This window comes from Alosa pseudoharengus, unplaced genomic scaffold (genome assembly GCF_046254945.1).
Source record: "Alosa pseudoharengus isolate Yale_2024_CS ecotype anadromous, Long Island Sound unplaced genomic scaffold, YU_APseudo_1.1 YU_APseudo_1.1_scf_8, whole genome shotgun sequence".
NCBI lineage: Eukaryota > Metazoa > Chordata > Actinopteri > Clupeiformes > Clupeidae > Alosa > Alosa pseudoharengus.
In genome coordinates, this window is record NW_027468870.1 from 27617174 (window position 1) to 27632114 (window position 14941).

A 14941-nucleotide genomic window follows, 5' to 3' on the forward strand; every position below is an offset into this window, starting at 1 on the left:
AAATTAAAGCAAGTGGGGAGTGAAAAAGAATAATATTTGGGAACATATTTTATTTTAGTGAGTCAAAGAATAAGAATGAGTACAAAAATGTTTGGATATTTTTTTAACTCTTATCATTACAAACAGTGCAAACCTGTCAAAACACCCAAGGTTGCTTTACAGAGTAAACAAAGTAAAACGTAAAAACTAATATCAGCACACAATTTTAAAAACATATAGTAAAATGCACATTAAAATCCATGATAGCTTAAAAAGGCGGGTTTTAGGAGCGGTTTTGAATTGTGAGATGAAGTCGAGAGCATGGATGTGTGAGGGGAGTGAGTTTCACAGTTTGGGTGGAGCACAGAAGGCCTTTGCTCCCATTGTGGTGAGCCTGATGTTTGTATTGTCAATACAATAAAATACAATAGGCTTATAAACCTAAGATTTTATACAAGGAAAAAGGTAAAGAAGTCAGTAAATATTTATATATATTATTATTATTATTTATATAGAATATATTTTACTCTGTACATAACCCTCTATACACACTGTAGACATGTCATCTGGAAAACCTGTATTTATCTAACTACACTGTTGTACATAATTAATCTCTATCATCTACATAACTGCACAGAATACTGTACTCAACCTGCACTTTGGTATTTAATGCTTCTTTTGCACTTCTGGTTGGATGTCAACTGCATTTCATTGGCTCTGTACCCTGCTAAATGACAATAACGTTTAATCTAATCTAATCTAATTTATTAAGGAGCGATAAGCACCGCCTTGAGGACAAAGATCTTCCCAATCCCTCTAAACTGCCTTACACATCTCACTGAACCTTATTTCAGAAAAATATCAATAAGAGTTGGTGACATGCACAAAATCTACACTGTATTTCATAACTGACATGCATCCATTTTAACCTGCCAAATGCAAGTATGTATTTCAGACAACTTATGGTCATTGAGCACTTCAAAGACATTAATGTGGAAGTAAAATTAAGCCACATGAGATTGGGTAAAGTCTTTGTTCTGCATGTTTGATTTATAGCACCACCTATTGGATACAGGAAGTGGGTCCCGATCACATGTAGCCTAAACTGTGGAACACCGGAACATTTGTCACCTTTTGTAATATCGACCCTGCAGAAATGGTCTTCTCTAATAGATTGCCCCACTCCCAAGAGTGCAAGGCTATAGGGAAGAGGCACCAACAAATAAGATGCATGGCAAGTGTTCAGGTTATTAATGGTTTTGCTGGACATAACCATCTTGATTTTGCTGGACAGAACCACCAACAGTTTGGACTGTCTAATCCTCTTTTGTCAAACCATTTCACTAATGACAAACCAAGATGTCCATCTATTTCCGTTCAAACTAGCATAATGCAAACATTAAGTATAGTCAAAACTTGATGAGATATGTAAATCTAACAGATCTGTACACTGGAAAACAAGCTAGAATGTATAAAAATGTGCATAATAAGAGACCAAAATAAAACATCTTCAAAACATATAAAAGACAAACAACTGCTAAAGCAATTTTACTGTCAATATGTTTGTTTTAGAGCACAACTGAAGTCATAATCAATGGCATGTATGTTTATTTTTCAGTCTTAAGTTCCTACAACACATCAATAAAGCCAAAACTGCACTGTTGGATTAAGGCACCTGTATTTCTGATATAAATGTAACTAGCTTCTATTAAAAATATATATTTCTCCTTTTCTCTTACACACTCATTCTTTCAAACACTGGTTTGGAAATTGCAATGAGGTGACCACCAAGACAAATATTTAAAAACTAGATTATACCTCACTGGAAAGCCTTTAAAACACATATGCATACCTGAAACGTTTAGTATTAAATGTCAAAGTGAACCATATTCCTTCTAGGCTGATCTGGGGTGCGTTTCCCAAAAGCATAGTTGCTAACTAAGTTGACTGTTCTAAAATGATGTTGACTACACTTCCGCAGTTCTACAGTATTCCATACTGCCACTGACTGTATATGATGGTAGATGTAGACAACAGTGAATAGAGCAAACAGATATATGTCCAAATGTTCATACCAACAAATATGTAGCTTTCCCTCTCAGTAGCACAATTGTTAATTATTCAACCTTATTTAAACAGGATATTCAACCATATTACAAAATAGTCAGAGGGAATAAAAATCCAATATCCTTTATTGAAAAGAAAAGAAATCTTGCTTGCCTAGGCACATGGTGTGCTCTAGCAGCCTCAGGATTGAAGGTTTAAAACATCTTGATACAACCAAGTCATACCAAAACCGACTGGGTACAGGATTACCACATAATCACAAAAACACATGGTAGCATTAAAAAAACGAAAGGAAATCTGGGCTTTAAGTCCTTCAGGTTTTCTTTTTTCTCTTCACGGGTGGGCCTTGGTCTGAACTGCTGCTGCTAGAGGAATCTGAATCTGATTCGGAGCTGCTGCTACTACTGCTGCTGCTGCTACTGGAGGAGGCCGAGGAGCTGGAGCTGCCCTCGCTATCACTGCTGCTGTCCTCCGACGAAGACGAGGAGCTGGACGACTCGCTGCTATCAGAGGAAGAGTCACTTGAGGAGCTGTCCGAGTCACTGCTGACACCTGTGGAGCTACTCTGGTCCTTTTCCCTACAAAAAAAACAAGGGGCATTGCCATACATCAGACCATCTTCCACATGATGCACTTTGGAATGATTTATCAAAGAAGACTAAATCTCCATATTACTTTTTTCTCCTCTTCTTTTTCCTTTTATCAGCAACTTCTCCCCCATGAGGGCTGTGAGGAAGAGCAAATGGTAGCAGTGTGAATCATGACTGAATACACAACACAAACACCACAAGTGACACACACACACACACACACACACACACACACACACACACACACACACACACAATATACTTACATTACATGTTCTTGTTTGTTATCGTTTTCCTTTAGAGTCTTTTTCATCTCTGCAGTTCGAGAGGGTCGATAAAGGTACTTCCTTTTCCCTTTGCACTCATAGGTCCAGTGACCAAGTTCTAGACACTTCTGACATTTAACGTTTTGCTTGTTTGCCTCTCTGTTTGGGTATGAAGTGGAATGACAAAAAACCAAAGCAATACCGTTAACGTTACTGTTAAAACCTGACGTTTGCTATCTTGTTATCACTATCAAATTAGGATGACAAAATGTCTCACGTCTGTTACCTTTGAACACATTTAAGTTATATATTAAAAATAAATATTAATACACTTAAAGCTAACATTCAAGGGCAAGGCTTTGAACAAATTTGCCAGTGCTTATCAAGTGTTTTAAGCAGTGTAGTCGTAGACGTAACGTTAACTGTTAGCTGTTGCTAGCTAATAATAAGCTAGTAGTTGGTCCAGTTGGTCCACCGCTACACGGTGTTGTATTTCCTGTACAACAAACACGACACAATATAGTTCACATAGTACTAAATAACTGTGTTGACCTCCTGACAAACTCATACGCCAGAATTTGTATTAATATAGTACTTACGCTAGCCTTCTAGCAATCAGTCGATGCATCGGAGTCGCCATGTTGACAAAGTTTCTTCTACTATTCTCCACACTGTGTAACAATAAATGTAGATGTGATATCGCCACCTACTGTCTGGAAGAGAACCCCGACACGTTAAAACCAGAACTAACATAAGAGCCGTAGGCTATTAACCTCAGGTTAGTAGGCTATGCCTCTGACCAACATGACCAAGTAGCCACTGGTAGCATCTTCTCCGGTCTGGACCAGGGCCTCCAATCTAATCCATTAATACACATTATTTACACTCATCATCACCAACGACATTTCTTAAGACCCCAGCTGAGTTTTTCCAGACTACAGTGAATGAGACAGAGTGATAAGGCTATACCAAAGGCTATACCAAAGATAGGTCTAAAATAGATAGAACCAACCAAGTCAGACGAGGGCGACTGCACCATTCTGCTGGATGGGGGTTCTTTGTTTGCATTAAATCAAGCATCATTAATATTATTGATGTATATGCCTAGCACAGCCCTGCCAAACAATTTTACAATCTGATACTCAGGGATGGGCACAAATACATCAAAATGTATTCCCAAATAAAATACCAAATACCCACCTTAAAAATTTATCAAAATAAGCTACAAAATACAGCAGCCAAAAAATGTATCAAAATAAAATACTGTATTTTTGTATTTTCAAAATACTACAAAATACTTCTTTCTAAAAGTCTTTTTCGTCTATCCCTTCACTTGTACACTACCTGGAAAAAACATCTGAAAGCAAGAGACTCCTTCATAATCAGTCAACAGGTTAAATATGCTGACCCCTCATGTTAGACATCCCAATATAAAATTCTGCCCTGAGAAATGTTCGGTAACTCAAGGAACTCTTCCTTATTAAGTATATGTATTTACTCTATTGGTGTAGTAGATTGCCCACTATGAATCAGTGACAATAACTCAAAGACAATCCAAATTGATGATTTATTTGGAAATTTAAACTAGGTGGCATTTTAACCTTTTAAGTTATTTAAAGGAAAATTCCAGTATTTAGCACTTTGCGTCCCTTTTCTGGTTTGTTTTGGATGAACTAAAGTGGTGGACACCGAAATTTTGATGATTGGTCCTGTCTCGACTTTTCTGACTCGTTTTGAATCGCCTTTACTGCTTCAGAGTGGCTGCCTACAGCCGTCTTATTTGCTATTGTGGAACTGTTTTTCAGACACCTCACAACCGCCTATAAACTTCCGCTCAATATTTGAGCCTGAAGCATAGACGGTGGCGCAGTAATATCAACGTGCAATGAGTCTTCCAACAGAAATCAATGGGATTTTACAAAATGCCAAATAAAACACGACAGAAACTGTATTTCGCTACGCTACTTGTTTTGGAACATCAACGAACACCACTAACCACTCGGTGAGTTGCACAGTTTTGAAAACGAACGTTAAAGGTGCCATGTGTAAGAATTGAGGTAAAAATATCCAAAAAATGAGCTACACGCATCAAAAGAATGAGAAGAAATAAGGGCGATTATGTCATAAAAAAAATGACAAGGTATAGTGCTGCAGAGATATCAACCTGAATTAGCATGCTAAATTACTAGCCATAGCCCGACAGGTGTCATAATACCAGTTTCAGCCATGGGAGGCGGTATGCGGGCAACATAACCGCCAGCCAAACTGCAATACACGTTTCTCGGTTGTTACTCTAGGGTAGACCAACTCACTTTCTGGAAGTATACTGCCCCCATCTTTATGGAATGTGGAGTATGAATTGATTTTTTGGCGGACATTACACATGGCACCTTTAAGGGTTGTTTTAGGACATGTTTGTGCATGCCTGTAGGCAGCACTCTGAAGTAGTCAAAGGCAATTCATCCAAAACAAACCAGAAAAGGGACTCAAAGTGCTAAATACCGGAATTTTCCTTTAACACCATCACTACCACACGTATGTAGCCTGGAAATCCAGACCCTGGAAATCTAGAAAGATTAAGGATCTTGCCACGAATAATGAAACTGACCCAACTCGAGGGGTGTGCTTCCAAGCATGCATTTGAAAATCTCACTGCACGCAATTGGATAACACTATGACCAATGTTTAGGGGCAGCCGTGGCCTACTGGTTATGGCTTCGGACTTGTAACCGGAGGGTTGTGGTTCAAACCCCGACCGGTAGGAACGGCTGAAGTGCCCTTGAGCAAGGCACCTAACCTCTCACTGCTCCCCGAGCGCCGCTGTTGTAGCAGGCAGCTCACTGCGTCGGGATTAGTGTGTGCTTCACCTCACTGTGTGTTCACTGTGTGCTGAGTGTGTTTCACTAATTCACGAATTGGGATAAATGCAGAGACCAAATTTCCCTCACGGGATCAAAAGAGTATATATACTTATACTGACTGATTCGTTGCAGCGCTATCGTCATCTGTTTAGCTCGCCTCTGGCCCGCCTATATCAGATACACCGATGTGATTGGTTCCTCACAATGCAAGCGGTAAAAGTAACATGTATCATTACTCATTGCCAGAGTCTCTTGCAGAGACTATTCAAATTGTGCTCTTGCGAGGACTCTGGACTTCCAGGGTAACACTTATGGTGAGTTTCATCTCAGTTGAATAATTTTGTATACACCTGAAACCGGTTGTGTGCATGCCTTCTATCAATGTAAATACAAAAAAAAATAAAATCTCAAACTTTGGGACCATGGGCTACAAGAAAATACCATTAAGTGTGAAATCCTATGAACTTTTGTGCTTGCCATGTACTTACCTGCCCACAAGATGTCGCCATTCTGCCTTTGTGTGTTTTGTTTACTCGCTCCCCTTTCCTTGGTTAATGGAAACTCTTCTGGGATTGGATGATTGGATAATTGGGGTTTTTCTTTGTCTTTGCTGAGTTTTCATGAGAGACACAGTGTGAGTACCCGTTTTTCTGTGCTGCTAAATCTTGAGCTCTTGTTTTGATTTTGACTACTGCCTGCATTTTTTGAGAATTTGAAAAGCCTATTTTTGTGCTGAAATACCTTTTGTTGGAACTTTGATTTTGACTGAAGACTTTTGTAGTCATTGGACTGCTGGCTGGGAACTTTTGTTTTTGGGACTCAGGGAGCTTTCACTGAACTGAACTGAAGAACTGCATTTTTTGTATCCTGTGTTTTTGAAAGTAAAGAAACTATCAGAACTCATTGCTTCTCTGCATGTCTGTCCAAGGTCGACCACCCAACAAAATTCCTGACAGAAAAACTCAGCCAAGAATGGACGGAGCAGAGAAAGTACCACTCCCTGAACCGGATTCTATGGACATATCGGAGCCAGTGCTCGCCTCTGCCCCAGCACAGAACTTCGAAATCACCTTCCAGCACCTGGTGACAGCTGTCAACAGCCAAGAAGACACCATGCGCCGCCATGAAGAAGCCCTATCCCAGTGGGGGGCACAAATGCAAAGACATGCCGGTATGCTGAATGAAATCCACCAGGCCCTTCAACTGGCTCGGCCAACACTACCAGCCGCATCCTCCACCGAGCAACCAGCTTCTCACCCCACGCCCAGCCGTGAACCCCGCCTGCCAACTCCAGAGAGGTTCAATGGAGATCCCAAGGGACGAAAGGTTTCCTGACCCAGTGCCGCTTGTCCTTTGACCTCCAGCCTGTCGCCTATCCAACTGATCATTCCCGAGTGGCCTACGTCATAACTCTTTTGACCGGAAGAGCCCTGTCCTGGGCCACCGCACTCTATGAGAACAACAGTCCATGCAGCTGGTTGGCACTCGGCTGTCCCAAGCTGAACGTGACCAGCGTATGAGGGAACCCTGTTGCATTTACTGTGGAAACCCTGGACACATTTGAAATGCCTGCCCTGAACTAATGGGAAAAGCCAAGCCCCGTCCAGCACCAGAAGATCTGTGACTGGGGTGAACTCCTCTCCTGAGCTTCCAGCCTCTGGCTTTTTAACTCCTCTCACCATATCCTGTGGTCACAAGACACATTCTCTACAGGCACTCATCGACTCTGGCGCAGCTGGCAACTTTATGGATCTCTCTCTCGCAGAACACCTGGAGATTCCGACATCTGCTCTTGATCCTCCTCTTTCTGTTACCGCTCTGGATGGACGGCCTTTAGGAGCAGGCCTTGTTGAATTGACCACCTCTACCATTCATCTGCAGATCGGTGACCACGAGGAGAATCTTTCATTCCACTTGATCCAGTCTCCTGAGTTTCCGGTAGTCCTGGGATTCCCCTGGCTTACTCGCCACGACCCACATCTCGATTGGAGTTCCTGCACTATCCGCGGATGGGGGTCTACGTTCCACACCACCTGCCTTGTCTCAAGCTCCTGTGCATCATCTGTTCGTCCTCCCGAGTCAATCCGAGCTCCTCCCGAGTCAACCCGAGCTCCTCCCGAGTCAACCCAGACGGCTCCTGAGTCAACCCGAGCACCGCCCGAACTGTCCAGAGTACCCCCAGAGCAGGGTTTCCGTTGTCTGTTAATTACCGGACATTGGCCGGAAAAAAAATGAAATGTCCGACAAAATTAAATCTCTCCAGTCAAATTGTCCGATTGAAATTGGCTATCCCGTCCCCTAACGCAATCTGAATTTGAGAATAAGCCGTAATACGTAAGCATATTATACGTCCTCTGTCTGTTTTTAAATGAACAGGCTCTACCGTTTGAAAAGTAAGCTATTAAACAACAGGCATAGCTATGCTGCATTTCAAATAGGAAGCGCACGCTTAAAACGTTAAACAACGAACAAATGAGTGAGGCGGTTCAAACATGGCCAGGCCCAGGCAGACTAGCCTTAAAAGTTTTTTCAGAGGCCAGACTTGATGGATGATAAATTGGTAACGTCTGAAGCCTGAGATGTCCGGTCAACTCCACCACCACCAGATAAAAAGCAGAAGTGTCGGGCGTATCTGTCGGAATCAGTGACATTGGAAGTGGAGTTGCGGAGGATGCGGCTGCTCCAAGACACTGTCATTCTCCGTGTAGCCTACACTGGACATGCAAAGTGTTCTTTACCCAAAGCATACAGTAGGCCTATGCGTTCTCTGTCTTTGATCTGCAGGGTTAGGGCTTCGACGAGGAGATTACTGGTCCGCGGATAATTTCTGGCACAATTAAACGGTATCATTGAACCGCGGCCGAAAGAAAAAGAAACTAAACATTTCCCAGAATAGGAAACATTTCTTGATTTATTGTTATCAAATAAAGAGGCATAGTATTAGGGGGTAGTGGTGTGAGCGCTCATTCTTGTATGTGCGCATCTGTGTAAGTTAAACAGTCACCACTGGAGATGTGGAGAACGTGGGTAGCAGCAACAAACAACGTAGCCTTTTTAAAACAACGAACGAAGCGGACTCTTGCTGTCCATGAAAAGATACTGGCTAGATCTTGTAAGGCATGTTTAAGTTAGGCTAATGAACATGTTGCATTCTAGCTTGATTATATCATTCTTAAGGTAGCCTGTCTCCAGTTTTCCTCAATTTGACTAATTAAGAAGCGATAATATATTTGACCGGCATATCATCAAAATGTCCGGAAAACGAAAACTCTGCCGGTCACTTTGACCGGCATAATTTTTTTCTAGCGGAAACTCTGCCCCAGAGTATCATCTGAAGGAAGTATTCAGCAAAAAGAAAGCAGCGACTCTACCGCCTCACAGGTCTTATGACTGCACCATTGATCTGCTGCCAGGCACCTGTCCTCCTAGGGGGCGCATCTTTTCCCTCTCTGCGCCAGAACGCATTGCCATGGAGGAGTACATCAAAGAGGCGCTGTCCACAGGCTTTATCCGACCCTCTTCACCGGCTGGGGCAGGTTTCTTCTTCGTGGGCAAGAAGGATGGAGGTCTGAGGCCATGTATTGACTACAGGGGCCTCAACAAGATCACTGTGTGAAATCGTTACCCTCTCCCCCTCATGTCCAGCCTACGAACTTTTGCAGGATGCAACAATATTCACCAAACTGGATCTCCGTAATGCATACCATCTTGTCCGTGTCCGTGAAAGAGATGAATGGAAAACTGCTTTCAACACCCCTAATGGCCACTACTAGTATCAGGTCATGCCGTTTGGTCTCACAAACCCCCCAGCTGTATTCCAAGCTCTCATCAATGATGTCCTTCGTGACATGCTGGACAAATTCGTCTTTGTCTATTTAGACGACATTATGATCTTTTCCAAGAGCCTTCCGGAGCACGTCCAACAAGGCTTTCGAAGACCTCAAGCAGCGCTTCACTTCAGCCCCTATCCTCTGTCAGACAGATCCCACTCGATCCAGCAAGCCTTAAAGGAACCATATGTAAGATTGTGGCTAAAACTGGTACTGCAATCACTTTCAAAATACTGTAGAGCGGTGTATCCCCTCCCCCTCCCCCCTGACTGGCAGAGCTGGCAACCCGGATGCCGAAACACTACTGACTTTGTGATTAGTAGATAGGTGGAGGTGGTGCATCAGGCCAAAACACAACATGACAACATCAACATCAGTTGAGGGCTGCAACTTCACTTTTTAAATGACAATATCCTGGCCGGACTACTGTTGTCAGTGATATAAGTATTTGAAATTACATGATTGCTTAATGTCTAGTGACATATCAGGGCCATTTTATGATTATTGAAATACATTTCTTACATACGGTTCCTTTAAACAACGATCCCGGCCCTCACACTCCCCCTGCAGGCCTCCTGTTTGTTCCTCTCGCTGCACGTGGACAAGTCCTTCAATGGGGCCATGCCTCCCGTCTCACCGCCCATCCTGGATCCTCTAGGACACTTGAGTTCATTCAACGTCGCTTCTGGTGGCCGAATATGAAAAAAGACGTACAGACCTATGTGGCCAGTTGCCCAAACTGTGTCCAGGGAAAGGATTCACGTCAGAGACCCCAGGGTCTTCACCCACTGTGCATTCCTCGTAGACCTTGGTCACACATCTCTCTAGACTTCATCACTGGCCTACCAGCCTCAGAAGGTAACACCACTATTTTGGTCATAATTGATAGATTTTCTAAAGCATGTCGTTTCTTGCCCTTACCAAAATTGCCTTCGGCCAGTGAAACTGCTAGACTTGTGTGTGACCATGTTTTTCGAGTTTTTGGTCTCCCCCAGGATGTTGTCTGATCGCGGACCCCAGTTTACCTCCTGCTTCTGGCGAGCCTTCTGCAAACTCCTGGGTGCTACTGTGAGCCTGTCCTCTGGCTTCCACCCCCAATCTAATGGGCAGACCGAAAGGCTGAACCAGGACCTGGAAGCAACCCTGAGATGTGTAGTATCTGCCAATCCATCCTCCTGGTGTTCCCAGCTTCCTTGGGCGGAATATGCTCACAACACCTTGAAGTGCTCTGCCATTGGTATGTCACCTTTTGAATTCAATTCGGCTACCAACCATCTTTGTTTCCCGAGCAGGAGGTGGATGCAGGGGTGCCGTCAGCCCAGCAGTTTGTGCGGCGATGCCGGCGCACCTGGAGAATGGCCAGACGGGCTCTACTGAAAGCTTCCCAGCAATACCAGCAGCAGTCTCCCGTCTCCGTCCGGTGGTCACTTCGCCGCTGCTTCCTGCCCCCAGGCCACCGCCTCTTCCCCGGCTCGTCGACGGCCAGACCACCTACACTGTCAACCGGCTCCTTGATTCCTGCCGTGTCAGGGGGGGTCTTCAATACCTCGTAGACTGGGAGGGGTACGGTCCAGAGGAGCGGTCTTGGGTGCCGTCCAGGGACGTACTTGACCGCACTTTGGTAAGGGACTTTCATCGTCTGCACCCTGACCGCCCTGGAATCGTCAGGAGACTATCTTAGGCGGGGGGGTACTGTAAAATCCTATGAACTTTTGTGCTTGCCATGTACTTACCTGCCCACAAGATGTCGCCATTCTGCCTTTGTGTGTTTTGTTTACTCGCTCCCCTTTCCTTGGTTAATGGAAACTCTTCTGTGATTGGATGATTGGATAATTAGGGTTGATGTACCGGCCTATTTAAGATCCTGGTTTTTTCTTTGTCTTTGCTGAGTTTTCCTGAGAGACACAGTGTGAGTACCCGTTTTTCTGTGCTGCTAAATCTTGAGCTCTTGTTTTGATTTTGACTACTGCCTGCATTTTTTGAGAATTTTAAAAGCCTATTTTTGTGCTGAAATACCTTTTGTTGGAACTTTGATTTTGACTGAAGACTTTTGTAGTCATTGGACTGCTGGCTGGGAACTTTTGTTTTTGGGACTCTGGGAGCTTTCACTGAACTGAACTGAACTGAAGAACTGCATTTTTTGTATCCTGTGTTTTTGAAAGTAAAGAAACTATCAGAACTCATTGCTTCTCTGCATGTCTGTCCAAGGTCGACCACCCAACAAAATTCCTGACATTAAGTTCAGTAGTGGGGTGGTACAGGTTGACCCCTACTAGCCGATATAGCCTATGGACTAACAAACAGGTGCTGGTCATATAATTAGAATATCATGAAAAAGTTGATTTATTTCAGTAATTCCATTCAAAAAGTGAAACTTGTATAATGTATACATTCATTCCACACAGACTGATATATTTCAAGTGTTTATTTCTTTTAATTTTGATGATCATAACCAGGGCTTTGAACCAATTTTTTTTTTCCAATCGGTTCGTTCCGAACAGAAACGGAATTATAACGTTTCCGGTTAAGAGTTCCACCAATAAATTGACGTTCCCGAACTGGTTAGAACAAAAAAATACTGTTCCCGGAACGGTTAATTTTGTTCCTGTCAGCTGTTTAATGCTATAGAATTATGTCACATCTTTCTCATCCAGCTTAAACCAAATGTAATAATATTACAACCATTATAAGATAATAATAATTCTATTATTAATAATAATAATAAATAGGCCTACAATTATTTCAAATGTGTAGTTTATTGTTAAAAGAGAATTTCCAACATTATTAAGACACGTGGTTATGCCACTCGGGCAACAACAAATTCCAACTGTCGGGGGGAAAGGCCATCCAGTAGGTCTAATGTTCGCTAGTCCATCATTAACATGGAGTCGACAAATATAGCTATTGATATTGTGTTTGGAATGAGCGTTTTAATTAACGATGGATCGTAATTTACCTCTTATTTAAGATGTGGAGTGGAGACTTTGTAATCCACCGCTCTCTCTCCATTCAGTCAGCGAATGTCTGATGTGATGTCACACAGGAAGTGAACCTCAGCCGTCATGGTAACGTGTGCAGGAAAATAATTACTTTTTTTTTTTTTAGTTAATTAGGCAACGAAAACTTTGAGGAACGAAATAAAACCGGTATTAACCGGTTACCATTATTTTAAATAAGTGTTCCTGTTCCAGAACATAAAAAATAATAACGTTTCCGGTTTCGTTTCTGTTCCCTGTAAAATACAAAAAGTTCCCGGTTTTCGTTTTCGTTCCTTGAACCGGTTCAAAGCCCTGATTATAACGGACAACTAATAATAATAATAAGTTTTATTTATATAGCGCCTTTCTCAGACTCAAGGTCACTTTACAAAGTCAACAAACAAAGCAGTCAAGCGGTGGCGGAAGGTGAAAAGTCTTGAGGTGAGCTTTGAAGAAAGGAAAGGAGGGACAGTCACGGAGGGATTGAGGGAGGGAATTCCAGAGTTTAGGGGGCATGGCGCTGAAAGAACTGCCACCTAGAGTCTGGTGCGGGGGACAGAGAGGAGATTTTGATTAGAGGATCTGAGGGAGCGGGAAGGAGTGTAGGAGATCAGAAGGTCACAGAGGCAAGGAGGAGCAAGGTCAAGTAAGTAGGCCTAGTAGAATTTTCAATTTGATTCGGGACAGAACCGGTAACCAGTGAAGCTGAGAAAGAATAGGCGTGATGTGTGCAGATCTCTTGGTAAGAGTGATTAGTCTGGCTGCAGAGTTCTGAATATATTGTAGTCTTTGAAGTGATTTAGTGGGGAGGCCAATGAATAGGGAGTTGCAGTAGTCTGGGCGGGATGTAATGAAGGAGTGAACCAGGGTCTGTGCATCAGTGGTAGAAAGGAAGGGGCGAAGGCGGGCAATGTTCCGGAGGTGAAAAAATGCAGTTTTAGTGAGGGATTTAATGTGGGGGTCGAAACTGAGTGAGGAGTCGAGCAGTAGCCTATGCCAAGGTTTCTGACAACAGGAGCGGATTTGACAATTGTACCATCAACGTTCAGACTGAGACTATGAGATTTGGACAGTTGAGGTTTGGGGCTGATGAGAAGGATTTCGATTTTATCTGTGTTGAGTTTTAGAAAGTTATCTTGCATCCATAGCTTTAAATCAGAAAGGCAGATAGTGAGTGAACTGGGAAGTCAGTGAGGGAGGATATATAATTGGATGTTATCGGCAAATTCGGCATAGCAATGGAATTGAATATGAAGGTATATTTGGTGCAAAAGTGGCGAGCACATTTAACTGCAGATTTTGCATGTGCACACTAAAGTCATAAATGTGTAACAGTAAAGTTGAAGTTGTACATATTTTTTTTATATCTTGATAACACAAAATAGGGGCTACGGGTTCACAAATCCTTGTTACAGGTACACAAATTCTATCCTGTGAGTCACAACTTTCAAGAGTCATGCACTCGACATCATTTGCCCCAATCGTTGCAGCGCAGTTGGTGCAAAACACATTTGCACATCCGTGTTTCATAATCTGAGAACATGCACAACATTCATGCATTTGTAAACCCAAATGTGAACTATCCGAAGTTGTGCATCTGTGAAATAATTTCTCATTAATAAAATTCTACAGATCGCTTTGATTTTCTTGCACGACTAAAGTCAATTGATACAAGTGCTCAAATCTGCTTCTACGAGTGACGGATACTTTTGCACCTCGCTAGGTAATATAATTGGGGCAAAAACATTTGTATGTGTGCACGTCGAGCGAATCGATCGAGAAAACAAGGCGGCCGGATCTGGATCCTGGATTGCGCTCAGACTACCATTGCCTGCTCATAAAGTAAGTAATCTCAGCTTGTTTCCTTATCAATGAAGGACGCACAATTTATAGTTTTATAGTTTATAGTTTAACACGATGTATAGTTTTTCTTTGCACAAAGTGAGGAAAAATATATTTGTTGCAATGTGCGGTGTTAAATTTTACGACCTTATTATTATGACCACCGCTAGCGAAGCTAGCGAAGCGGTCAGATTGTCAATTATTTTTTTCCCCCCCTAATCTACTTCCTGAATTTTTGGTCAACGATACCCGGGACACCGAAACACCGGGGCACATGAAATTTGGTGGGTATGTAGCCCCACTAGACTTTTATGGAAAAATACGGACTACGGACTTTCCCCTCAAGGTGGCGGCAAAGATGCCAACATTTCTGTAAAGGTACTGGCTTGATGAAATTCATTCTGGACTCTCTATTCGACCACATAAAGACCTCGGGATACTTCGGTTTGGCTTTAGGGACCCTCTACTCACTACCACGTAAGTGTTATGTTGTTTGGAACTGTAGAAGAGGTACAAAAATAGCGTTTT

At 42.7% G+C, this 14941-nt stretch overlaps 1 protein-coding gene across 1 annotated transcript; it reads right to left on the reverse strand.

The window, feature by feature from the left end:
* Nucleotides 1-2153: 2153 nt before the first annotated feature.
* On the reverse strand, nt 2154-3563 carry zcchc10 (zinc finger, CCHC domain containing 10). Its single transcript, XM_076273965.1, has 4 exons — nt 3502-3563; nt 2903-3061; nt 2722-2772; nt 2154-2624 (listed from the first exon to the last, which is right to left on the reverse strand). The coding sequence occupies exons 1-4, from the start codon at nt 3540-3542 to the stop codon at nt 2360-2362; spliced, it is 516 nt and encodes a 171-aa protein (XP_076130080.1). The 5' UTR covers nt 3543-3563; the 3' UTR covers nt 2154-2359.
* Between the last annotated feature and the right edge of the window lie 11378 nt (nt 3564-14941).

Bases quoted from the DNA above. Each gene is read 5' to 3' on its own strand.
- zcchc10 (XM_076273965.1), bottom strand. From the start codon at position 3,542: ATGGCGACTCCGATGCATCGACTGATTGCTAGAAGGCTAGC. The intron at 3,062-3,501 runs GTAAGTACTATA...ATACCCAAACAG, and splicing joins CTGATTGCTAGAAGGCTAGC to AGAGGCAAACAAGCAAAACG. The intron at 2,625-2,721 runs GTAATATGGAGA...TTTTTTTTGTAG, and splicing joins AAAAAGAAGAGGAGAAAAAA to GGAAAAGGACCAGAGTAGCT.